This window comes from Balaenoptera ricei, chromosome 17 (assembly GCF_028023285.1).
Source record: "Balaenoptera ricei isolate mBalRic1 chromosome 17, mBalRic1.hap2, whole genome shotgun sequence".
Taxonomy (NCBI): Eukaryota; Metazoa; Chordata; class Mammalia; order Artiodactyla; family Balaenopteridae; genus Balaenoptera; species Balaenoptera ricei.
In genome coordinates this window covers 74,455,621-74,482,545 of record NC_082655.1, presented here as the reverse complement: position 1 = coordinate 74,482,545, position 26,925 = coordinate 74,455,621, and the positions used below count along the sequence as shown (strand labels likewise).

The 26,925-nt window shown below is 41.6% G+C and overlaps 1 protein-coding gene across 1 annotated transcript in view; it reads left to right on the top strand.

Moving 5' to 3' along the window:
* CLVS1 (clavesin 1) overlaps positions 1-26,925 on the top strand; it is a 147,249-nt gene that overhangs the window by 31,681 nt on the left and 88,643 nt on the right. Inside the window, exon 2 of the mRNA XM_059901993.1 lies at positions 23,186-23,360. Coding sequence (XP_059757976.1) covers positions 23,186-23,360 — 175 coding nt within the window. The remainder of the gene's footprint in view (positions 1-23,185; positions 23,361-26,925) is intronic.

Genomic DNA, 26,925 nt, shown 5'->3' with positions numbered 1-26,925 from the left:
TTCGCTCCAGTGGGGAACTGGGCCGCACCTGCTCTTCTCTCCTTGGAGCGTCCAGCGGGCTCCCCTTCTTAGTACCCTCCTCCTCATACCCACGTCTCATCCTGGCCTCCACTGTGCCCCTTGTAGAGGGGGAAGAACTCTCCTCCCCGACCAGAGGGAGCTCAGGGCCCTTCTAATCGCATCACGGGCCTGGCGGGAGGACAGAGAAAAGAGAGCAGAGCAGAGCCCTGCGGAGAGGAGAGGGCTCTGCCTTGGACTCAGCAGGGAGAGGTCTGAGCTCCTCTGTGACTTGGCCAGTGGAGTTTGACGTCAGCACGTACTGCCAATCCCCACCCCCCACAAAGCCCCCGAGCTACCTGTCTGCCTTGCTTGCCACCCTGTTCACCACTGCATTTATCACGCCAGATCTACTGCTTGGTTGTCCTCTTGGTCTCTCCCTGAACAGTGAGCTTGAAAACCAAAGCTGTGCTGCCTTCACTTCTGTTGCCCCTGCATCTGGCACAGTGCAAGGCACACAGAATTCAGTTACCCTTTGCTAAAAAAAATGAGTGATCTTTTGTGCATCTTTTCAAAGTTAATTCTGTCACCAAAATCCTATGAATTTGGCACTCTCATTTTGATTGTACAGACAAGGAGCTTGAGTCGCAGAGAAATGAAAAAACAGTAACAAACTTGGCCAAGTCAAGCTGGTTAAGTTCAGATGCAACATTCCTACCCTGCTGTCTGGCTCCAGAGCTCCCACCATTAACCACTGTGGCCACAAGGGGACCATCCCGAGTACAGCGCAAGCTTAATCTCTCCTTAAGTCAGCAGGACCAGCCGGGGCACGGCGCTCGGCGCACGGTGGTAGGGCTAGACTCCCTCGCCAGGAAACGAGCAGCCGAGCTCTGCCGGATAAGCTCTGTCTCCTCTATGACCCCGCAGCAACCTGCTCAACCCCCTGCCCCCACTTCTGGCATCTCGCAGTACAGACTGGAGTATGTGCAAGCTGGCCTTCTGTCTCAGCTGTTCTAGAATTGAGCATCGGGCCATAGACATGGGTGCTCCATAAATGAATGAATGAATGAATATCCAATAGGATCTGAGACACTCTTCCCCTTGTTGAAGGAACCAGCTCTAATTTTTTCCTTGGTTCCAATATTTGCCTTGACTTTTTAGCTATAAGACATACTTCTTTGCTAAGTATTCATTTTTTCCTCCTGCTTATTAAACTGAGGTTTTGCAAAAGGCATACCATTTGGGGTCTGAACTACCTAAGAAAAAGTGCTATCCTAGAGAGAGTGAGAAAGTACCATATGGAATGGATATGGAAAATTACATCCATGTGACCCACTGTTACCAAAGGCAAATGTGTATTTTGTTGGCTCAGAGAAGCTCGTCTACTGCTGTGTAGAGTCTCTTTAGTGGTAGTTTTCTAAACTATCATATTGAAGGTTTTTAATAAAAACAAGTCCCTTTATTAACCTATATTAAAGAGTGCATTGCTACAGAAGAGCAATGCACCTGCCAGCATAACCACGAAAGCCAAGATGAAGCGAGTTCAACTTTGTTTCTCATGACCACGTGACCTGTACACTTATCAACCACATCTTCCTCTATTACAGTTCTTGTAATTGTATTTTTCCCATTATTGACAATTACCTTTATGAAAATTACTTATTAAATCCCCTTTGCATTTTAATTTTTATTCTCAAAGCACAGACTAGGCTGACGTTGCATTGTTCAGGACCCTCATACGAGTGCTCCACACTAGATGCTTTCACAGGCTGAGGGTCGCTCAGAAAGATCACAGAGCATGTGGGACGCCCTCTTCTAAAAGCAAGGGGTGCGCAGGGTTCAGAAGCAATGCTTGTAGCCCTGGGTGAGAAGGAAACTCTTCAGTACATTTGGAGGGCTAGACGTTCTCTAGAATACTGTGCCAGCTCTTTTCTCTCTTCCCGGTTAGTTGCTTCTGGGTGTGTGTCTGGCTTGATGGCATGTGCAGATATTTTTCAGCTGTTACAGGAAAAGAACAGGTCTTTCAAAGGCCCAGCCTTGACTAAAACAGAATGGAAGTAGAAAATGGGAAAAGGAGGAAAAGAAGAGAGACAGAAGGAAAGGAAGAGGTAGAGAAGAAGAAAAGTGAGTGAAGAGCCTTGTTCCTGAGCTGGGGAGGGCTGTGGATGGTGGCAGCAGGTGCTGGAGAAATTGGATCTGGAGGCTGGCAGGGTCACCGGGGGCAGGGCCGGGGAGGGCCCTGAGCTTGGGTTGAAGGGCAGGTATTTCAGGAAACTCAGCCAAAATCAGCTCAAGAGTGACTGACTCCACTGCCCTAAACCCATATCCATTCTTGGTTATTTTAGACAATGAAGAGAGAGCACACTTAACTCTGTGGTGATATACTTCATAAAAAAGCACATTGGTCCAATGGCTTAAGGTAAAATTGTGTCCATCAAATCTTAAGGAACATTTATTTAAAAATGAAAGAACTTCCAATGTACCTGCATAGGGCATTTTGCTGAAGTTATGGAATAACTTATGGAAGTTAAGTATGGAATGGAACTCAGTCTGTGTTTCTTAACTCAGGCTACCTGGGACCTGCCCCCAGATGATTATATCAGAGTCTCTGGGCATGGGGCAAGGCCATCAGTATTTTGGAAAAACTCCCCAGCAGTGAAGCCAGGGCTGAAACCACTGCCCTAAGCAGTCTCCGCATGGACATGTAGAGGACACAGATGAGCAAACTAAATAGTCAAAGAAAAATCAAGGATGGGAGTCTTTCAGAGACCCTTAAAGCCTGTGTGAATATGCCTGTGCTCACTAAGATATAATAGGACTCCTACCAAACACTAATGATAACCTTTTATATGCCTCTAATTAGTAAAAAGGCAGCATGCAATTAATTTCCATTTGTCATCCCTTTCTCACTAGCAAACCTTCAAGATTTTGCTCCCCTGAGGTTTCCTTGTAAACCGGGAAGCAGGTATTTCTCCCAGGTAATTTATTCATTTGACAAACCTTGAGTTCCTGCCCTGAACAAGGCACAGTGTCATGAGCATGACAGATGTCAGTCCTGTACTCACGGGGCTTCTGTTCTAATGGCAGAAACAGTTGTGAAACAGTTTATCACACGAATAATGTCCCATCTAATTTTTTAAGCACAAGTGTGGTACGTGTTCAGGAGAGAAGAACGGGATTCTAAGGAATGGAAAGCAAGGGCCCCTGATCTGCTCTGGGGCAGATATTTGAAAGGAGATCTGAAAGAGCCAAGGTTAGCATCCCATATCAACAGCAGAGTCTGTGCAAATGTCCTCAGGTGGTACAAGGCACAGTATATTCAGGGAAGTTAAGAAGGCTAGTCAGCGGGAGAGTTACAGCTTGGGTGGAGAGTGGTATTCACTCCTAGAATGGTGCTTTCTTCTCTTGTTAAATGTACGCACACTTGGAGTTGTTGCACAACTAACTCCGAGGGGGCACAGGTCACAAAAGGGGGCTGCAGCAGCACCAAGAATGAGCCCCAACTTACATGCACTGATGTGGAGCAGGGGCGAGATAAAGCCACGCAGAGGCTGGTAGGTCATCCTGAGACACAGCAGGAGGAGGCCATTGAGAGTTTTAAGGAAAGGAAAGGATCGGTAGAATAAGGTTTGTCTCTTAAAAAGATTTCCTCTGCCTGTTGGGCTGAGAACGGATTAGAGGGTGGTAAGAGTGAAAGCAGCAGAGGCCGGTTCCAAGGCTATTTCCTGCAGAGATGAAGGCGACTGGAGGAGCAAGGTGGTGGTGGAGATAAGGTGACCTGGACAGACGGCAAAGTTACTGGGAGGTGAAATCAACAGGGTTCTGTGACTGCCTGGGAATGAGTGAGAGTCAGGGGAGGAGGCTGGGGTCAAGGGTGCCTCTCAGATTTCCGCATGTGAACCTGTGTCTGGGATAGCGCCTGAGACAGGAAGCAATACAGAGACGGAATCGGGGTTGTCAGATGGCTCAGAACACAGGCCAGGAAGTTTTTTGTTCTTTCTGTTTGATCCCCCATCTGAGCGCTCAGAACCTTCTTGATCTGCCACTTGGAGTCAGTAAAAAACAATTTGAAATGATTTGCAATTCTAGTGTACTTGATTCCAAACTCCCAAACGTTCCTCGTTTGAAAATTCCAAAGAGAAAAAAATATAAATACAGAATTAGCCTCCATACATTAAAGTTTCACAGGGCAGGAATCATCAGTTGGTGAAGGATCAGTCTAGGTCGTTACATCAAGCACTTCCTGGCCTTCTAGCACTTTCCAAACACAACACAGGTGTGCACTACACTGCCTGCATTTTTAAAGCCCCATCCAAATAATCCCTGAACTGCATCATTGAGGCACCTGGTCTCTTTGCCATGCAAGAAGTGTTGTAAGAAAGGTTTAATTTTGCCTGCTGCATAGATTAATAAGTCTGTGAGGGTATTCAATTAAGTAAAACGCATTAAACTGTGGCTCCTCTCTACTCACTCTCCTCCTCAGTGTTTTTGACCGTGGAGGAGAATCGGGGGTCCCACGTGGGTCATTGCTTACTTCATTTACCAGAGTTCTGGTTAGCACCTTGCACTCGGTGCGTTTTCTTCACTTCTTCTATTCCCCAAGTGAGCTATTTCTCTTGCAAGCCTGTGTACCGTGGCATTATCTGATGTTGTACTGGAACATACTTTTCTCCTTATTGTAAAGCACGGTGATAATGCATTGCAAGAGGGAACCATTTCAATAAACCATTAGAAGACTTTTGGTTCCTGAATGGTAGTTTTTATTACTCTGAAGATAAGCTAATGGTGTAATCTACCATCTTGTTTAAAGTACACACACATTCAAACAATCGTCAGGCCCCAGACAGCTTAGAAAATGCATATTCTTCTCTTCCCCCTTATATCACTATGTTTTTGTTTATATGAATTGAAATCAAAGGTAAAGCAAAAATGAGCAAAGCAATTACAATGTTTAGCAGAGGAAATGAAGCTGCGGGGAAGCCTTTAGTTAACTGGGTGATTCCCAGTCACCCACATGGTCGTGATGGTAGCAGAGTTACAGGGGCATCTGGCCCTTTCTTATGAAGGCTTCCTCACTTCTCTCTGCTTGTGCAGCTGAATAGAGATGGTGTGCTGCTTGCCTGGTGGGCTGCCGTGGTGGGCTGATGGAGATTTCAAGAAAAGTTTGGGATGCATGAGGAAGTTGGTAGGGAATAAATGCATGTCCTCATCTGTCCCAGAAAGATGTAACTGGCATCATGGCTTGTCCTAGTAAGTCACGTTATGGGGTATATGCTGAATCTTGTCCTTCCTCTCTACTTGCTCAGGTCTGGACTCCTCCAAGGAATCCCACATTGTCAGGGCATCCCAGGAAGGTCTAAATCAAATAGGGTCTTCTCCATGAGGTCTTCACCCCATATTGAACAATCTCCCTTCCCCATAAAGGGGTGTAAGGGAGCTACCCTGGGCTCAGCAGGAGGTTCTGGGGCTGTGGGGTGTTCTCAGGCTACTTTAGCTCCAGTCCAAGTGTTATTCACACAGATGTTTACGGAATGACTTCTCGATACCAGGCACTGCTCTAGGCTCTGAGGATACAGCAGTGAGCAAAATGCATGGAGATGCTAGCCTTGTAGAGCTTCTATTCTACAGGCTGCCTAACTGTGAGGTCCCGGCAAATACACAGCGCTGAGGCTCTGGTTTTCCTGAGTAGGGGAGGCAAGGGCGGCCAAGAGCCCAGCTGAGCCCCTTCATGGAAACCATCATCTGGGCAGAGCTGGTGTGTCTGGAAATGATGCCACTCTGAGAGCAAGGCATGACACTTTTCACTGTGTTTTCCTTTGATACACAAAAGAAAACTCCAGGTTACAGAGAAAGACAGATGCATACAAAGGCACAAAACATAACTTCAGATTAAGAACCCCTGCTCTGAGAAGAAAAAGCCTTAAAAACCAGTCTCTTCCGACTTCTCTTCCAGACAAAATGATATAGATGGGCTTCTCTTTGCTCCTCTACACTAACCATAGCTATAATCCCTGGAAATAGCACTGAAGACAACCAGACAACCTTGCTGGAAGGTGGCAAGGAGAAGGTAAACCGGTTTAAGACCCCAGGACTGGAAAACAGCATAGCCCTGGGGTATCTTACATCCTTACCCATGGAAGAAAGTGACCCAGGGTCAATGTCTCCTGGCATCCAACTTAGCAACAGAAGGCAGCCCAGGTGGCCTCATTCCTCCCCCCGGGATCTAACAATACTCTCTCCAGTGACATAAGGTGAGCTGTGCATCATGAAAAAATAGAAAGTCTCAGCAAAAGAATAGAAGTTATAAAAAAGAACCAAGTGGAAATTATGGAACTGAAAAATATAATAAAAGAAAATTTTAAAACTTTGCTGGATAGTCTCAATAGTAGAATGGAGAAAAAGGATAGAGTCAGTGAACTTGAGGACAGATAAATAGAATTTAGCCAATCTCAACAGATAGAAGATAGACTGAAAAAAATTGAACAGAGACTCAGGGATCTGGGGGACAGTATCATAAAATCATATATTTGTATGATCGGAGTTCCAGAGGGAGAGAAGAGAGTGGGTGGTCTGAAAGAGTATTTGAAGAACGATGACTGAAAACTTCCTAAATTTGGTGAAAAATACAAACCTACAGATCCAATAAGCTAAATGAATTTCAAACAGAATAAAACAAATTGAGACACATCATTATAAAATATTTGTAAACTAAAGACAAAGAAAAAATCTTGAAAGCAGCCAGAGACCCATTACATACACAGGAACACTAATTCAAGTGACAGTGGATTTTTCATCTGACCATGGAGGGAGAAGGAAGAAGCATGGCATTTTTCCACTGCTGAAATAAGACAGAAACAGAAGGACAACTAGAAAATCTTCAAAAGCATGGAAATTAAACAGCACACTTCTAAATAACCCATGGGTCAAAGAGGAAGTTTGAAAGGAAATTTTAAAAAGTATATACAGTTAGATGAAAATGAAAAGACAATGCATCCACATTTGTGGAATGCAGATAAAACAGTGCTGAGAGCGTTAACTTATAGCATGAGATGCTGCTATTAGACATGAGGAAAGAGCTCAAATCATAAACCTAAATTTCAGCCTTAAGAAACTAGAACAGAGAAGAATGAAATAAACCCAAAGCAGTCAGAAAAAGGTAATAATAAAGAATGGAAATCCTTGAAATTGAAAGTAGGAAAATAAAGAGAAAATCAATGCAAAAAGTTGGTTCTTCCAAAAAAATCAATAAAAATTATAAACCTCTAGCAAGACTGACAAAAATTTTAAAAAGAGAAGACACAAATCACCAATATCAGGAATGAAATGGTGATATCACTACAGATCCTACAGCCTTAAAAAAGGAAATAAAGGACTACTATGAACAACTTTATTCTCATAAATTCAACAACTTAGAAAAAATGGAGCAATTCCTCCAAAACTACAAAGTAACAAAATTCAATCAATATGAAATAGATAATCTGAATAGCCCCATAACCTTTAAAGTAATTGAATTCGTAATTAAAATTCTCCTGAAAAAGAGTCCTCCAGGTCCAGATGGTTCCACTGGAGAATTTTACCTAACATTTAAAGAATAATTAACACCAAGTTTACATAATCTCTTCCAGAAAAAAGAAAAGGAGGAACCACTTCCCAATTCATTTTATGAGGCCAATATTACCCTGATGCAAAACCAGATCAAGGACTTCCCTGGTGGCACAGTGGTTAAGAATCCGCCTGCCAATGCAGGGGACACGGGTTCTATCCCTGGTCTGGGAAGATCCCACATGCCACGGAGCAAGTAAGCATGTGCGTCACAACTACTGAGCCTGAGCTCTAGAGCCCGCGAGCCACAACTACTGAGCCCGTGCGCTGCAACTACTGAAGCCCGCGTGCCTAGAGCCCGTGCTCCGCAACGAGAAGCCACCGCAATGAGAAGCCCGCGCACCGCAACGAAGAGTAGCCCCTGCTCGCCGCAACTAGAGAAAGCCTGCGCAGCAGCGAAGACCCAACGCAGCCGAAAATACATATAAATATAAATAAATTAATTAAAAAAAAAACCAGACCAAGACAGTAGAGAAAAGGAAAACTATAGATTAATACCTTTCACGAACTTAGAATCAAAAATCATCAAAAAATTTATCAAACTGAATCCCATGATATATAGAATTATACACAATGACTAAGCAGGATTTATTCCAAATATACAAGGCTAGTTCAACAATCAAAATTCAATCAGTACAATTCACCACATCAACAAGCTGAAGAAGAAAAATCCTACTATTATATCAATTGACACAGAAAAAGCTTTGACAAAGTTCAGTACTCATTTATGATTATTTTAGTCTTAAGAAAACTCAGCAATTTAGGAATAAAGGGGAATTACTTCAACTTGGTAAAGAGCATCTACAGAACACCTACAGCTAACATTATACTTAAGGGTAAAAGACTGAATGCTTTCCCCCTAAGACTGGAAATAAGGCAAAAATGTCCACTCTCACCACTTTTATTTAATACAGTATTGGAAGTTCTAGCCACTAAAATAAGAGATATGAGATAACACTACACACCTATCAGAATGGCTAAAATAAAAACAGTGACAACATCAAATACTGGGAAGCAGTAGAGCATTTCTGGAAAACAGCAGAGCATTTCTGGAAAACAGTTTGACAGTTCTTTTTTAAAAAAACTATGCGTGCAATTACCATACAACCCAGAAATTAGACTCATGGGCATTACTCTCAGAGAAATAAAACTGATATTCACATAAAAGCCTATACACAAATGCTCAGAGCAGCTTTATCTGCAATAGCCAAAAACTAGAATCAGCTCAGATATCCTTCAAAAGGTTTAACAAACGGTGGCAAATCTATACCATTGAATATTACTCAGAAATAAAAGGAATAAGCTATAAATGCAGCCACTTGGATGAAACTCCAGGTAATTATGCTGAATGAAGAAAGAGAGTCCCCAAAGGTTATACACCATAATGTTCCATTTATTATAATACTTTTGAAGTGACAAAATTTTAGAAACAAAGGACAGTTTAGTGGCTGCCACGGTTTAGGGAGGAATGATCAGGGCAGCATGTAGGGCCCTTGCTGTGATGTGTCTGTTCAGCATCTTGACTGAGATGATGAACGCAGCAACCTATATGTCTGATAAAACTGCACAGAACTAAATGCACATATATAGACACACACACACACACACACACACACAAATGACTAAAACGGCATGTGAGTCTACAATTATCTCAACTGAAAAAATATCCACTTCCTCCCTCTTCTTCATAAAGTTGTTTCCACCCCCTCGATACCAGTAAGTCCATCTTGGCACCAGTTTCTGCTGAGCTTCCGTGTAGTGTTTGACTCTTTCTCAATAAGAGCACTTGCGGCACCCATCAGTAGGTCAGAATCGGCAATGAATTCAAGCCTATTGGCACATCATCCTACAAAATAGTCTCTCCAGAAATATCTAACCGGAATCTCACCAAGCCTGTGGACCTCCTTCCAGTTTAAAAAGAACAAATTAAATGGCATAACGAGAAAACAAAAGTGTAGGACATTCTACAGGACAAGTAACGTGGAAATGATTTTAAAAAATTGATGTATGGGACTTTGCACTTGCTTTTGGTTGTCCACACACATATGCATACATATGCATATGATAGATAAAGTAACTATGCCAAATGTTGACAATTGTTGAATCAAATGATGGGTGTATTACTGTGGTATTCTTTCTACTTTTTTGTTTGCCAGGACATTTTCTTAGTAAAAAGTTGGTGGAAAACAAACCCCGCTGGCCCCGTGGGGATGGCATGGTCTTTCAGGTGCCCTCCCACTGTGATATTCAAACACTGAAGTTCAAATCTTGGCACTGATATTTGTTAGCTGTGTCTTCTGGGCCTCGTTTTTTTCCTCATGTATAAAGATGGAGGCTTTGAAACAGTTCTAAAATTCTGTATATCTTAAGGTCAGCAGAGAAGTTGATTCTAAATCTCTCAATAATCCATTCATATCATGAACAATCCCTATCGCCAGCACATTTTTTCTTTCAACATGAATCTTTCAAACAGTAATTTAAGAAATTTCTCTCTTCTTCTGGATCCAACAAAGAGAGAAGGAAGGAGAGAAAGTATTCTTTAAATATTTGAAGAATGTTCTTTGTTCGCCCGTCACCTACCTCCCTTCTGAAGCTAGTCATTTCTAGCAAGTCAAATCAATATACCATTATATTGTATACCATGTGCAAGCCTCTTTAGCCTTTCTGTTATCAAGATTTAGTCATATTTGACTTTCTTCTGGATATTTTTCCAAAGCCTGTCAGGCCAAGTTTTAGCCAATTTGCTTCTATTGCTCTGAGCTGCCCGACCAGTATGTCTTATCCAAGGATAAGTCCCAAATTTGATCAAAATTCCAGGCATGACACCATCATTCCCCTTCCAGGATATAAAGCTGAACATGATTATGAAGATGTGTACCGACAGGTGTGTTTGCCCTTAAAGCCCAGCTTCAGGAGCACAGAACTGAAAACGCATCTCCCCTCTCAAGGTCTGAGTATCCCAGGAGAGAGGCTGCCCGAGTAATGCAGGAAGAACAATGCAATGGAAGTGATCTAAAAGCTATGAGCTTAGGGTACACTGGGCATGTGGATTTTAGTGTCCATCCTAACAAACAGAAGAACTTATGAGTCATTTTCTTTTGTAGTTGCTCTTAATAAAATGTACATTTTTGTTTGTTTTCTTTAAGCATAGTTTTAGATTCACAGTATAATGGAGAGGAAAGTACAGAGATTTCCCATATACCCCCTGCTCCCACACGTGTAGCCTCCCAATTATCAACATCTCTCATCAGAATGGTACGTTTGTTACAACTGATGAACCTACATTGACACATCATAATCACCCAAAGTCCATAGTTAACATTATGGTTCATTCTTGGTGTTGTACATTCTATGGGTCTGGACAAATATATAATGAAAGGTATCCATCATTATATTATTATAAAGATTATTAATTATCTGAGCTAGATCTGGATAACTTGCTGCAACTTCTACACCAGCACTTGCTGCTTCACCTTGCACTTTGATGTTAAGGACACGGCTTCTTTCCTTAAACTTCATAAACCAGCCTCTGCTAGCTTCAAACTTTTCTTCTGCAGCTTTCTCACCTCTCTCAGCCTTCACAGAATTGAAGAAAGCTGAGGCCTTGCTCTGGCTTAGGCTTTGGCTTAAGGGAATGTTGTGGCTGGTTTGACCTTCTAACCAGACCCCTAAAACTTTCTCCATATCAGCCATTAGGCTGTTTCACTTTTTTTTTTTTTAAAAGTCATTCATATGTTCACTAGAGTAGCACTTTTAATTTTCTCCAAGAACATTTCCTTTGCATTGGCAACTTAGCTAACTGGTGTAACAGGCCAAATTTTTGGCCTGTCTTGGCTTTCAACATGCCTTCCTCACTAAGCTTAATTATTTCTAGCTTTTGATTTAAAGTGAGAGACATACGACTCTTACTTGAGCACTTAGAAGCCATTGTTTGGTTATTGGTTATTGACCTAATTTCAATATCGTTGTGTCTCAAGGAACAGGGAGGCCCGAGGAGAGGGAGACAGACAGACAGTGGAAGAGCCACTCAGTGGAGCAGTCAGAACACAGACTTTTATCCATTAAGTTATTATATGGGTGCGATTTGTGGTGCCCTAAAACAACGAAAATAGTAACATTACAGATCACTGATCACAGATCATCATAACAAATATAGTAATAATGAAAACGCTTGAAATATTGTGAGAATTACCAAAAGACACAGAGATACAAAGTGAGCAAATGTTGTTGGAAAAACGGCACTGATAGACTTGCTTGGTGCAGGGTTGCCACAAACCTTCAATTTGTAAAAAACACAGTGTCCGTGAAGTGCAATAAAGCAAAGTTCAATAACATGAGGTCTGCCTATATTGCGTATATACAGGCATATAGGGGTCAAGACTATTGTAATAGGAGAGAGTGTCTGACAAGGGACAAGTGGAGATTTATAGCTGATGGGCAGGGAGAGGGAGTGGATGGAAAATTCCTAAGAGGAATTTGGTTAGGTGCCAAGGATGGGGGGCAGGGAGAAACTTGGTTTAAGATATTAAAGGTGGGGAGATTCTCAATATTCTCAAATTTCTCAATATTGTCAATATTCTCAAATCCTGGCTTAGCAGGATTTTTTTTGCGAAAACTGGGCTCTGCAGGCCAAGGATGTGGACCAAGGAGGAGGCCTGGATGAAGAAAACACTCAGAGGAGCCCGACTCAAGTTTGGTCAAGGTGGGGCTTTTTGTCAATACTCTGCCACTTCCTGTGGCAGGAAAGTCTTCCTAACAAAGTAGCATTTGACTCAAGAGTGAGAAAGAGCCTGGTGAGGAGAAGGGACAGAAGAGTCTAGGCACAGAGGAAGGAAGTGCAAGAGAAGCAGCAAGAAATTCTGGATTCCACACACTGCGCAGCCTCCCACTGAGCCAGCATTTCTTCCTTTGGATGTTCTGTGAGTCTCAGGGCTGTGACAGGCACACTAGACCCAGGGGTCAGGAACCCTGTTACGACTGTGCAATCAACCGCTCATGAGGTTGCACTGAGCATCTCTGGATCTGACCTTCGCCATTTAAGATAAAGAAGTTCCTGGCATTGGGGACGGGGATCTTATTCTGGGGCCTGTACTGCACATTGCGGGATATTTAGCACCAATGGCCTCTGCTCAATAAATGCTGGCAGCATTCTCCAAATACTGTAAAAACCAGCAATGATTCCCTCCCATACACATAACCAGATGTCCCCCAAATTGGGGAGGGAGTGATCCTACCTTCTGCTGAAAATCACCTTGTAATCACCAGGATTCCTTGTAGCTCTCTATTGCTTCATTCTATTTGAATTGTAAATCCATTCTGGAAGAAGCAACCTCATCTTAATCCATTCTCCCTCCCTCCAAGCTTCCCCAGAGTCCAGAGAATTAAGTGGGTGGGTAAGTACCATCCCATATTCCTGAATGTGGGTGAAAGAGACAGAAGATCCCAGCTCTTTCCTCTGGGAATGTTCTTATGAGCCAGGACTAGAAATACCCTCCTTGTGCCTTGACTAATAGAAGAGAATGGGTAATAACCCACCAGTTTGTAGCAGATGAGGATCAAAGCAAGAGGGAAATTTTGAGACAAAACTTTCCAGAGCCTGAGCATTTAAATTTTTTCCTCTTTGGAAATTAAACTGCTGATCTTTCTAAGTCGTCCTTTACAGTCTCTGAGATTTTATTAGGATAAATATAGGCAATGAAATCCTCCTACAGCAAAATTCCAAGTCCTAAAGTGTTGTATTTTCTCTTTGTGTGAGAAATATATTTAAAATATATAAATTGTGCCTCTATACATATGTAATACATTTTCCAAATTCTGTTCTGCTATTCAGAGTAGGATATTTTGGACTTATGTTGAAGATAAATGTATGTTGATGTTTTACAGTATCTCCTGCAGTGCAGCTACTGTTAAGTGGCAGCAATAAATAATAACCACTGGCTCTAATTGCTTAGAGAATTGCCAAGTGATAATCTGTGATGTAATTAAGTAAAAGAAACCAATGTTGTCTTTAACCACCTCCATAAAATGATCCCCTACAGAGGCATCTGACCTTCCATAAGTAAAGTTACCTTAAGGGGCAAAATTAACCCTCTAAGCACATTTCCTCAGCTAGGAAAAGTCAACCAAACCCTGCGTTGGTTTTGTTGTTGCTGTTAAATGAACTATGTAGAGCCTATGTTTATTTTTTTATGAACGTTTCAAGAGTTACCTTTTGTTTTGATTCTGATTCCCAATATAAGCAGGGTAAAAATATGAGCTTGTGTTTTGACTGGGGGTCCATAAGTGAGTTCATGGGAGCTTCCAGGCCACTGGTTTGGGAAGAGGGTGCAGGGAGAGGGCATTGCCACTCTTTCATCTCCATAACCCACCACCTGAATTGGGCTGGGTTGGGGCCCAGGGAATGTGCATGTGGAACCTCTTCTAGGAGAATTCTAGAAATTCCCACATCTCTATTCTGACATGTCTGGTCCTGCCAGGTAACTATTATAGGCAGAGCACTCAAGGTCCAACCTGTCTTCTGAAACCTCCAAAGGGGATTTTTCTGCTGAAGTGAAGCACATGTTCAGTTCTGGAAGAAAAGTACGTGGGGTTTGCAAAAGGCTTGTTCCCTCTGGGCATGAAATATATTTATCTTAGTTTCAGAAGGATGATCAAACTGCTTGTCATTATTGCAATTTGTGAACCATCACAAGCATTATAGGAGTTGATCAAGACCAAAAAGTCCTCCTGTCAGACTAGCCTCAGTGGTGCCAAAGCTCAGAGACAGTATAAACAGTGGTAAGGGGCTTCCTGAGCCTGATAGCTGTGATGGTCATGGGAGCCTTATATCTTTCTCTCTCTGAGAATCCAATAACCTTGAGGTGTCTTGAGGAAGATGAAACAGCTAAAGGGTGATAGCCAGATAGACGATGCCTATCTGGAAACCAGCCAACAAGTTGTATTTCTATCAGAGTAGATTATAAAGCTCTCCTGAATATATTATCTATGAAAATAAGCTTTTTCTTTCCATTATGTAATGATTTCCTTGTGGCTCTCTCCTTTTAATCGTGCATACATTTGATTGCTTGCTGCTGTTTAAGTAGTTTATGATTAAGAAGGCTAGAATTTTCAAAAGGGGAAAGGATAAACCAACTTTGAAAACTTCAATCAGATTGCAGACTGTCTGAATTCAATCAGTCTCTATTAAAGCTTCTGATGTGAATTACCCATATTTTTCAGGGATGAGATTCCTAGTTACAGGCAACTAATTTTAGAGCCTTGGGACTTCTCTTGGTTTTAAGATCTTGCTACCCTGCCAGAATACATTGATCTCTTCGTTAAGTACAGAGGTTTGGAGTTTTCATTGGAGATGGGCAATTTTATGAATTAATTAAAATTATGAGATGCTGCATACTTCCAACTCAAGTCACAAGTATGCCTTCCATGAAAGGTAACATCTATAGAGTTGTTTTGCTAATGCACTATATAGTTCAAACTGTCTTGCACACAGTTTGCGATTTCAGAAAGGAATCTCTTGATTGCAAGAGTGACTGCAGCCTATCACTCAGAGGGAAGGACCTCAGGAGGGGAAAATCATTCAAAGCAGTGTAGTACCATGGGATGTATGTTTTCCTAAAATGCCTCCTCATCTTATTGTCCAATGTCTTATCCTGAAAGTGATTTTATGGCTATAAGAGCCAGACAGACTTGGAGGAAAGAATATTCCATTTCAAGCCGTGGCTAGTACACTACCATGAACTCCACGCAAGATCTATAAATATCAATTGAATTCCATTGTAAGTAAGAGTAATGTGGCCATTCATATTCATTCACCCATGTCAGAGGAGATCTTGCTGTTTGTGACCCCAGTTAGGCTGGTATGATCATAGCTCCGTGTCTAGTCTTAAGTGCTTTTTTTGCATTCTTGAGACTCTTCCTAGTCTGTACTTTTCTGAAGCTCCTCAGCCAGAGTTACCAGAATAGATAAGCATGAAATTAATGTGCCATAGTCACTTAGTAATAGATGGAATGCCCATAGCTCACGTCCATCGGGGTGTTTTCTTCTATGGCTTCCACTCCCTATAGACCCTGGCCCAATCCCCATCTACAGGGCTAATGAAATAAACCTCTTCCTTGCTTGCATTTCGGCTGTCTTAAAGTGGTGTTTTGGGACCAGTTCTTTCCCAATGGGCTAAGAATCTTGTGGTACACCAGCCTTCCTATCTGTAGACATCCATCTAGCATTTAACTGTTCTAGATTGTAATCTTCTTACTGCCCACACTAACCTTATGTGAATACAGCCACGGCCCTCTCCTAAACCAAAACTAATCCTTTTTTAAAAATAAATTTATTTATTTTATGTATTTATTTTTGGCTGTGTTGGGCCTTCGTTGCTGAGTGTGGGCTTCCTCTAGTTGCGGTGAGTGGCAGCTACTCTTTGTTGCAGCGCACGGGCTTCTCATTGCGGTGGCTTCCCTTGTGGAGCACGGGCTCTAGGCACGTGGGCTCAGTAGTCGTGGCTCACGGGCTCAGTAGTTGTGGCTCACGGGCTCTAGAGCGCAGGCTCAGTAGTTGTGGTGCACGGGCTTAGTTGCTCCTCGGCATGTGGGATGTTCCCGGACCAGGGACAGAACCCGTGTCCCCTGCATTGGCAGGCGGATTCTTAACAACTGCGCCACCAGGGAAGTCTCCCAAATTAATCTTAAAGCCTGGTTTTCTTTCCAATTCTTGTATACATGGTACTTAGTAGCATATTATTTTATAAATATGAGCCATGATGGAAAAAGGGCTTAAGGACATACATCTGCCATCACTGCTCCTATCAATGAGCATAAGAGGCATTGAAGAGGAAGAAAATTTACCCACTGGTGCTCCCAGAGTGGGTTTTGTCTATTTTCAGTGTTTCACAGCTTCCAACAGGTTGGTTTAACATGTTTGCCTTCATTCCTTTACTAAGAATCATTTATTCAGCATCTACTATGTAAAGGTACTGGTGATTTACAGGGATTCAAAGACAAATACTACACACTTCCAGCCCTGATGGAGCTCATAGTCTAGGTTAGAGAGGCAAGTGGTCCCTTCTTGCAAAGAGAACAGGAAATATTCTCTTCTGCAGACATGGCTTCTACTTAGGGTGATATTTCATCACTTGAGTGGCAGGAATGTAGACCCCACACAACCATGCACTTCTAGGCACCCCCTTGACAGCCCCGAAGTCAAGTCATATTAATAACTAATATTAATATTGTGCGTTGCTGTCCTGGGTGCTGATTCTTACCGTGTAAGAACTAGATACAACTCTAGCACCTCTAACTCACTTCCTACCCAGCAGAGTTCCTTTTGTCCTTAATAGTACCTCTGACCTTCTCTCTTTACATCCACATCTAATCTGTAACTAAGTCCTGGGTACTGTCCCTCATAGTTCTTCTCATCTCTCTATCATTTCCATTCAGCTCTCACTTACTATATTGCAGTGGCCTCCTCTTAATTGGGCTCTGTGTCTCCGGTCTCCTAACTCCAATCCACATAATCCCTGTTACCAGTTCAAATCTTCCTAAAGCATAATTGCTGTTGCTCCCTTACTCTGCATGAACAGCCAGTAGTTCTCCCAGCAAGCAGGATGAAGATGGATCACAATTCTAACCTTATTTCCACATTCCTTTACACTTGCCCCAATGGCACTGGCAAACTTGCCACTGCTCCCAGTACAATAGTCTCTACACTCTCAGAACTTACTGTTTATGTGGCTCCTTCTGCCCTTTTCCTTCTACGTCCAGCATCCAAAGCTTCCCATTCTTCACAGCCCAACTGAAGATGTTCTGAAACCTCCCAGCCATGGGTGATCTTGCCTTATAACTCCCAAACACTCTGCAATTCCTATTACTTTCCACCTGATATCATGTTCACTTACGTAATAATGAAAACCAACATGACCATCAACTCATTCTATGGATAAAACAAGTCAGTTGCTCTATGACTTTGTGTACATTAGCTCATGTTATCATTACCAGGGAGGTAGGTGCTATGATCCTCTTTCTACAGATGAGGAAACTAAACCACAGAGAGATAAAACTCACTTGCTAAGTTTACACAGAACAGCTGAGATTTGAATCAGAGTCTGCTAACTCCAAACCCTATGCTTTCAATGACTATGCTTCACTGCCTCCCATGTATGTATTTTTTAATGTCTTCTACTGGTTTCCATCTACTAGCAGAAAAGTAAAAAATATCCTTTTATCTTATGTGTCTTCCACAAAGTAAAATTTTGTCGTGTCTTTGAATAAATGCCTTCCTGATTCCTCATCTGGTTCTAGGTACTTCAAAACTTTTAAAATAAAACATTGAGTGATGATAAATTTCATTAACTGTTTAAATGAGCAGATAGAAGCATTTGATGTTAATTTCATTCTCTTCAATTCTTGGGAGAATTTAGAAGCACTTGGATGAAATGTAATAAAATATTGGTTTTATTTATTCAAACCATCTTCTCATTTAAAATAAAAAAGCCTGAATGGAGGCAACCCTAAAGGATGAATTCATTGTTTGTGTACATACACACACACACACACAATGATTTATACACTTGCTCACCAGAGAAACACAGACAAGGAAAAACCCTGGCAAATTGGACTTTGAAAACTTTAGTTTCAGTTTCATTTTTAATGGTGGATATGAATACTTTGCATTCTTGTGTCTATATCCTGAGATGGATAGGCCTGTCAGCATTGGTCTAAAGAAACAGTCTCTTATCTTCATACTTTACTTGAGTGAGAGAACACTGTCTTCACCATTTACATCACTATTTTCTCTCTACTAGTTCAAAAGCAGGGCCCTGTTCTTAGACAAGAACATTACCCTTTATGGTCTGCCCTCCATAAGCAAATGCTTGAGTTGGAGGTGAGTTGGGGCTCCCTCCCTCCCTTCCTCCTCCCTCCCTTCCTCCTCCCTCCCTTTCCCCTTTTTTCTTCCTTTCTTTCTTTCCTCCTTCCTTCCTTTCCTTCTCTTTCTTTCTTTTCCTTTTTCTTTCCTTTCTTTCTTTCTTTTCTTTCTTTCCTTCCTTCCTCTCTCTCTCTTTCTTTCTTCTCTCTTTTTCTCTTCCTCCTTCCTTTCTTCCCTGCTTTCTCCTTCCTTTTCTTTCTTACTCTTCTTAATCATACGAGCTTCATCAAACCATATGGGGCAGAGTTCAATCCCAGGCTTCTGTTCTCTGGGAGACGACCCCTGCTAAGAACAGTAATGAACTAATTGACTTTCCAGCTAACATTCAGGGTAATACATTTAAGATTAAGGTCTTGCAAATATTAATTCTGCCACAGCAAAGCTAAACATTTTTGTTAGCATCTTTCTTGACCTAATATTATCTGAACACAATTATTTTTTTTACTTTTCCTTGATTACCTCATTGAGAAATAGATTTGTTTGCCTAGATGCATAATGACACACAGAGACCATCCAGCTGAAACCTGATTCACATACAAATTATTAGAACCCATTCAGGAAAATATATCACCCGGATTCCCATTCCAAACCACTTACCAAAGACCCTCAGCCCTAGAAGAGGAGAAAATAGGTTCATCTGGACAGAACACAGTGGAGTTTTGCACATTTCCTATTGTCCTGCTGCCATCACCACCATGAAAGCAGTGTAACCAAGAGGGGTATCTCTATATTCCATGCAAGTACAAATACTGCCTCCTATCCTATTGGGAGGAACTTTCCAATTCACAAAGCTCCTTCGCACATGTAATTCTGCATAACCCTGCAACAGCCCTCTACATGGAGAAACAGGAAATCACCCCACGTTGGACTTCAGTCTTCTACACAGAGTTGCATGCTTGTTGAGTGGCAGAGCCAGGATGTCAAGCCGTTGAGTATAGACTCTTTTGCCACTTTACTAAGAGGGTTCTTGCCATGTCTAGAGGCCAAAATGCATCAGAAGAGTTGCAGAAGGAGCACATATTCCTCTCCATGTTGGCTTAGGCAACGTTATCAGAAAAGGGGCAAAGTAGGAACTGTGAAAGTCATGCTGTGGTTATTTTAGTAATTAACTTTGAAAGAAACTCCAAATGGGATGAAGAGATAAAGAAGCATACTCAGATAAAGAATGTTTCTGCACCTGCTGCAAATAGATATTGGTGGCAAATCATCTGCACAACTAGTTTGTGGTTTAAGGAGGACCCTAAAAATCTCCAAGCAACAGTCGTAAACACAATGATATTGATTGTAAAGTGAAGAGGTTTCAAGAACTGGCCAAAAGAGCTTTAACTACTAATATTAACAGACTTCTTGCTGTTATATGCAGAAGAATTAGCATAGAAATATGCACTGTGATTTCAGAATTAACTAAGAGGCTTCCAGGAAGCCAGGAAGTAAGGAATTCAAGCTAACGATCAGCTAAGGTATAGGGGGTGGTCACACCCCTCAACAGGGTTATGCCTCATGATTTGAGACCCATTCCATTCAACTTTTTGCTGCCCAACTTTCTAGTTCTTCTAGAAAAGTGAAGTATTCAAACATTTGGAAACTATAGTGAATTCCAAAATTATTTTACTTTTCTCCTGGGATCACCCCGTAAGTATAATACTTCATTCACTGCAAATGCCTACCCATCAGTAAGGTTCTGGTCTTGAAAATGCATAAAATAGTTTTCAGGTTTCCAAGAGTCAATGTTTCTTTCTTGGGAGTGAATACAAGTGGATATGTGATGGAAGAGGTGCTATCTCTCATTTACAGAGGAGTAAAATGCGGTAGCAATTAAGTGATTTGCTAAAGATCTTCATAATCAATGATGTCTGTCTTCACTATTCAATGAAAAAGGCTATCTCAAAATTCTCCAAAGATCTACTTGTTGTCAAATACAATAGCCCTTTCTTCTCCCTTATTCTCCTTCATCTTTCTGTTGCATTTGACTTGGTTAACTACCTTCTGGTATTGGGTAGCTATTAATTTATAACAAACCATCCCCAAACTCAATGGCTTAAAAAAGCAATCATTCACTGTTGCTCACACATCTGTGGGGCAGCTAGAGTTCATCTAGGCTGGGGTCAGCTGGGTGGCTCTGCTTCTTTCAAAGATCTGCTAGTTGGCTGGCTGGGGAGTCATCCTTCTCTTCAGTCTAGCAGTCTAGCTGTGGCATATTCTTTTCCATGGCAACGGCAGAAAGCAAGAGAACAAGTAACATCTGAGGTCTCTAAGAGCTAGGCCCCGAATTGGTACACTGTCATTGCAGTCACATACCATCAGTTAAAGCAAGTCACATGGCCAAAGGGCAAGACATACACTCTCATCAATGAGGTCAACACATAGCCAGTGTGTGGATGCTCAGATAAGTGAAGAATTGGGGTCAGTAATGCAATCTATCATATCCTTCTTGAAACACTATCCCCCCTTTTAAAAAACACATTACTATCATGATTCTCTCACTCCTTATTTCCTTAACCTTTCTTCCTTCAACCTCAGAACTGTATGTAAGCTTTACATAAGGCTTAGCTTTTCTAAGTTTCCTGATTCTCTCCATGTGTGTATTCTTCCTAAGAAAGCTTATCCAGGATCAGACGCTCTAATTCCCTAATGGTCATTTGTAGTTTACCATTGGGCATTTCCATATTTTCCTTTGGAATTGCCTAAGCTCACAATCTTCGGTCTCACGCTCCACTTAAATCAATGTTTCCTCCCAATACAAAGCTGTATCTCTAAAAAAGACTTGGGTCTTTAGATCATATTTGCTATGAATGCAAAAACAAAACTCAAAGCCCTAGTGAAAACTTACGCTACATTAATAGGAATTTGACATCTCTAAAATTTAGAAGAGAATATATGTAAAAGAAAATGATGAGAACATTATTAAAAACCACATTCTATGAGAAATGGTTAAAGTTACTAATATATATATATATTTTTATCTAGAGATTATATAGGGCATCGTGTCCACCATGTTTAGATAATTTAGTGTGTGGTATAGGAAGACCTGAGGTTCTATTCTTTATAGCAGAACTATACTCAGTGGGTGGGTTTGGGGGAGGAAAAGTTTTGCTTGATATAAGGAAGACATTTTTAGTAAGAAGAACTGTACAGAAACAGAATGGGCTAATATCTGTATTTTTCACGTGTCACTCCTCTTTCCTGAAATGTCTTACTCTTTTTCCCACTTATCCAAAATCCTATTTACCCTTCAAGGCTTAGCCCAAGCTTTCATTCCTCTGTAAGCTCTTCCTGATTACTCAAATTTTATCGATCCCTTTCAACTCATTTTGCTAATTTCCTACCCCACCCCAACTAAATTAAGGGCTCTTTGAAAGTAGAAATATGACATACTATTCTATAACTTCAAGTATTAAACAGAGCTCTGAGCTTATAACAGCCATTCAGTAAATTCTTACTGTTTTTTTGTTTGTTTTGTTTTTGTTCTATTGAAGTATAGATGATTTACAATATTGTGTTAGTTTCGGTAGTACAGCATAGTGATACGGTTTTAGGTTTTTTTGCAGATTACATTCCATTATAGGTTATTACAAGATATTGAGTATAATTCTTTGTGCTGTACAGTAAATCCTTGATGTGAATCTATTTTATGTATAGTAATTTGTATCTGTTAATCCCATATTTAATCACATATTTTCTGATTTCCAATCTAGAGTCATTAGATTTGGTTATAATTTGAATCAGATTGAAATGCTCAGGAATCTGATCATTTCATCTGGTTTCACAAGACGATACAGCTTCTGATAGTAATGATAGTCTGAAGGAAGTAACAGATTTTGCCATCACTTGACATCCACAGAATTTAGAGATCCTTTAAGATCTTAAATTTTTAGCTCAAATAATTTGCTGGGAGAATTAGCAAAATATGCCATCATTTCTTCGTGTCTGAAAATTATTTATAACAAAAATCAACTTGTGACTGGGAATATTTGATGCGGAAGAACACATACAACACTAGAGAACTGTCACTCTAGTTTGTATTCAGGTCTACCTGTTGTCATAGTTACTGTTGTACTCCAAGCGATTTCCTTCCTGAATCACACTCTGCAAACCTTCAATGAAAATAAGCTATTCTTCTTGCTTTATTTTTCTCTATTCATGAATTGAGGCTAAAAAATAGCATCAATTGCACAGTTGTTTTTACACTTTGAGCAAGATTTTAACCACCCAAAAGAAATAAGAGGTTTAATCAAAACAAGTGCCTCTGATGAAGGTCTTACCTCATTTTTTCAGCAATATTCATTAAGTAGCTAGATACTGGGGCCACAACTATGATTATGGTCCAGGAGGGAGAGACAAGTAAGGGATGCATTTCAATGAAATGCAATCAGGTCTGTGGTGGAAGCAGAGACTAGAGACCCGAGGAAACACAAAAGAGAGACACCTTGTAAAGTCTGGGGTTCTGGTGCAGTCAGATCAAAGGGAGGTTCCATCCTGTGATTCTCAAAGCATTGTTCCTGTGAAGTTTAGCAAATGTATTTTCCATCACTTTGGGTACAGGACACTGGTGTTACCCTGCAGGCTGGGCTCACAGAGCAGAGGAGTGAGGCGGCCAGTGCTTCACACACAAAGTCCTATCACCTGCTAATATTCATGCACAGCCTCTCCTTTCTGCTTTGGCTGCAGGAACTCCTTCACAGACATCCTCCGGGCCATCCTGCTGTCATTGGAAGTCCTTATTGAAGATCCGGAGCTTCAGATAAATGGTTTCATTTTAATTATAGACTGGAGTAATTTTTCCTTCAAACAAGCCTCCAAACTGACACCATCAATCCTCAAACTGGCCATTGAAGGGTTGCAGGTATGTTCAATGAATGTACCATACGAGATAGTATGCGACTGTGTGCTCTTTTCTTATTGCAACCCAAGTAATGTTTGTCTTTGAGAATGGAAAAAGAAAATTTCGATAGAATCCACCTGTGAATACGCCGTATTTTTACCCCAGCCTGAGTTGAGATGATTTTTTTTTAAAAATTAGCCTCCATTTTCATTAGCAACTCTAAACTACTGTCACCACAGGCACAAATTACCTACCGTTGCGATTATGAATAAAGCTTGGAGATGTTTAGCCAAATCCAATGTGAGAGCTCACACAAATTAAAACTAGAAAACATCTACTTTATGAGTGTGCCCTTATATTGCAGTGGCATGGAAGCTTTCCAGGGTTTCTGGAAGCATCTTTGCACAAGAAAATATACCCGGTGGGTCCTCGCTTCTCTGAAGGCAACGTGCTGAGGTGTTTGTACTAACGTAAATCATTTCAGGGCCACGGAAGCATATGGAACTCCACTTCCTGTTTGTATGACCAGTTGCCAGGACTTTGGGGAAGGGGTTTTTGTGCTGTGTAGACGTTAGTGTAGTCAGTTCCTGGGGTCCCTTCTACTTTTAAGGACCGGTGAGTCCATGAAAAGTAGCAAACTCAGAGCTAAGCAATGCTGCTTAGCTTCCTGGTGATGCATTATCATTGTACAAAAGAAAAGGCATAGTTCAGGAAGATTCAGAATCAGCATAGATAACACTCAAGTCCATTCTTCATTTTGCAGGAAGATTGACACCCAACAGATGGCAGTTACATGCAGCTACATAGATCACAAACTATTTGTTAATGCTCAGATCAAGCAGCCAGTACTCAAGCTCTTCAAAGTACAAGACTGGGAAACCCATTTCAATCACCCATCATACTCCAGTGTGATGAGTAATTGATGGGCCTGTTTCTTAAACTGTGGCTGATTCACATGTGGCTCCCAGCAAATATACAGCACTTACAGGGCCTCTGATAAACTCATGTTTATTGAATGGAACTTATTTTGTTGAAAGGGTTTCCTATTTCAGAAGAGGAACAAGTACACACTGTTCCAAGAATGCCACATTATCCTGGGGAGCTACATCACACAGTATATCGGGGGCACATTTTAAAATTTGCTTTTGCATTTCTAGACTACAGAATATCCTGCCTTGCCTTAAAAATATCTCAATCATAGACTTGTTTGTCCTTTACTGTCGATCACTTTCTCTTAGCTCTCTTTTTCTCCAGCGTCCTCTCATCTAAGCCTCTGAACATCTGATCTTTCTCTCCTTAAAGCTTTTATCAAAGGGAGATTTAAAGTAAGCTGCAAGGTTTATTTCATTCCCTATAATTATGCTGGCCATATCTCCAGGATTTTCTGTGGTGTAGTACAAGCTTCATGTAATTTTATCTTTCTAAAAAGAGATAATTCATTACATGTGTAAGTAGCTGTGATTCAAATTCTATGTATTTATAAGATTTTTCATAAATCAGGAAGAAAAATGTACTTTTTCCAACCCTGTGTTCCAATTTTTATTTCTGGAAATGTGTGGATTATATAACATGTCCCCTGCCAACTTCTCTAGGCTAATGTGGGTCTTACTGAGTTAATGCATGTGAATGTGTTTTAAAACATAAAGCTGTACATAAGTTTGTAATATATTTTTACAAGAAATACTAGATGACTTTTTGTGGGGCAAAGCCAGTCCTATCTGGGCCTTCTCTCTTCGTGTACCAGGGTCCGGGTTGAACTCCACAACATCCTATAGCTCTGGTTAAAGAACAGCCTCTACTGGGTGAAGGGGAGATGCATGGGGTCAGGGTCAGAGTGGAGAAAAAGTACTTCATCCCATCATCTCACAGAGCAATGGCCTGGACCTCTCTGTTGCTAAACAAGGTAAACTCCTTTGACTGTGGGAAAGCATCAGGCCTATCAGGCTGTCTGGATTGGGATGCAGCTTTTTCTGTGAATTCTGCCTGCCCAGTCCCTGAAGACCGAAGAACTCTTAAAAAGGTGCAGACCCTCCTGCCAGGAGAAGGAAGCCAGTGATCCTAGAAGAAGCTGAGCTTGGATGCAGCTCCTCTGTCTGGGATATGGGCTCCCTGTCCTAACGAGCTTGTTGGCTTGGTTCTTGCCCTACAGTGGGTGGTCAGCTCTGGCCAGCCACTGGCAACTTCTCGCTCCAGGCTGTCCTCTCTCAGGCTTTGTGGGAATTCAGACACCATGGTCACCTCTCTACCAGCTCTCCCAGGGACCTTTTATCACTGCAGGGATTGCTTCCATCCACAGTGTAACCATTAACCGCTCTGGCATTTCAAAAAAGTCCTAACTGATACTAGCAGAATTCATGTCTTTGTGGTCACACTGTGGTACAAGGAAGATCCCATACAGGTCTCCACTTGTCAGCCATGAAAGTTCAAGATAAATTTCATAACACCACTGACATGGGTAAAGGCCATGGACTTTACTGGAGAAAAGGAAAGGGTCAGTGAGAGTTGAGAAGTCACTGCTGTTCTTTTTTCCTCTGCACCATCAGAGAGGCCCAAGGAGGTTCAAGTGTCCTGTAGACATGCAGGAGATTGCAGGGGAGGGAGACCCTATGTCCAGTGAAGGGAACTTGCTTTCTCTGCTGTCCTGCCTTTTGTGGGGTAGATGTGAGAAAGTAACCTGGCACGGGGGTACTAATCAGACTACTTTTGTGCTAGGCCATCTGGTTTGGGGTTTCAGCTGTTCACAGGTGTTATCTAGGATTACCTGCTGATCAACTCCTAGAGAATCTGGGGCCCTGAAATACGGCAACCCCCTCAACACACACAGATAGTACAATACCTCCTGTAGGAGAAGGGGGTGGGGTGCTCAGGTTGTGAGAATTTAGAATCATTTTTGTTCAGTCCTTCGCCTGCATCACAACCTAGTTTCAAAACCCTGAGTTTTAGCTCTATTACCGCTGTTCTTAGTTCTCCATAAAGAAAGTTGTTCAGTGAGACCCTCAATTACTAATTGTTCCAGGTTGGGTTCTCTGAGGAGCAGATTCTGACACAGAGATTAACATGCAGGAGATTCATTAGGGAATGCTCTTGGGGTCAGCACCCGCAGAAGGGAAGCTACGAAGAATGGTTGGCGGCAGGAGAAGTTAAGCTGGGATTCAATCATTTCCAATGAAAGCTTCAGGTGTTCTGAAACTGAGATGACCCTTCAGAGTTGTCCCTGACTGGAGCCAAGGGACTGGACCTTTATATTCCCATATTGTTCAGTAACTGAGTGCAGGCTATCCTGAGAAGTGGTTGTGAGTTTGGGCAAAGCAGCTCTCTTCAGCCTGGGGCTCCAGAGGGCACTATTATCTGAGAATTTTCTCCTGGTAGCACCTCAAGCAGCTGGGAAATCAATACTCAGTCCTAAAGGGGGCCTGGCAGCATATCAGAATATCTACCACAATAAGCAAAAGACATTTGGAATACCCTGTAATGTAATGTCGAGAAGCTTCCTTTATTTTGAATCTGGATGTTTAACTGCTTTTTTTCTTGGTTATATACAGTCCCGATTATCCCCAAGTGGAGGTGATACCATGTAATATAGAGG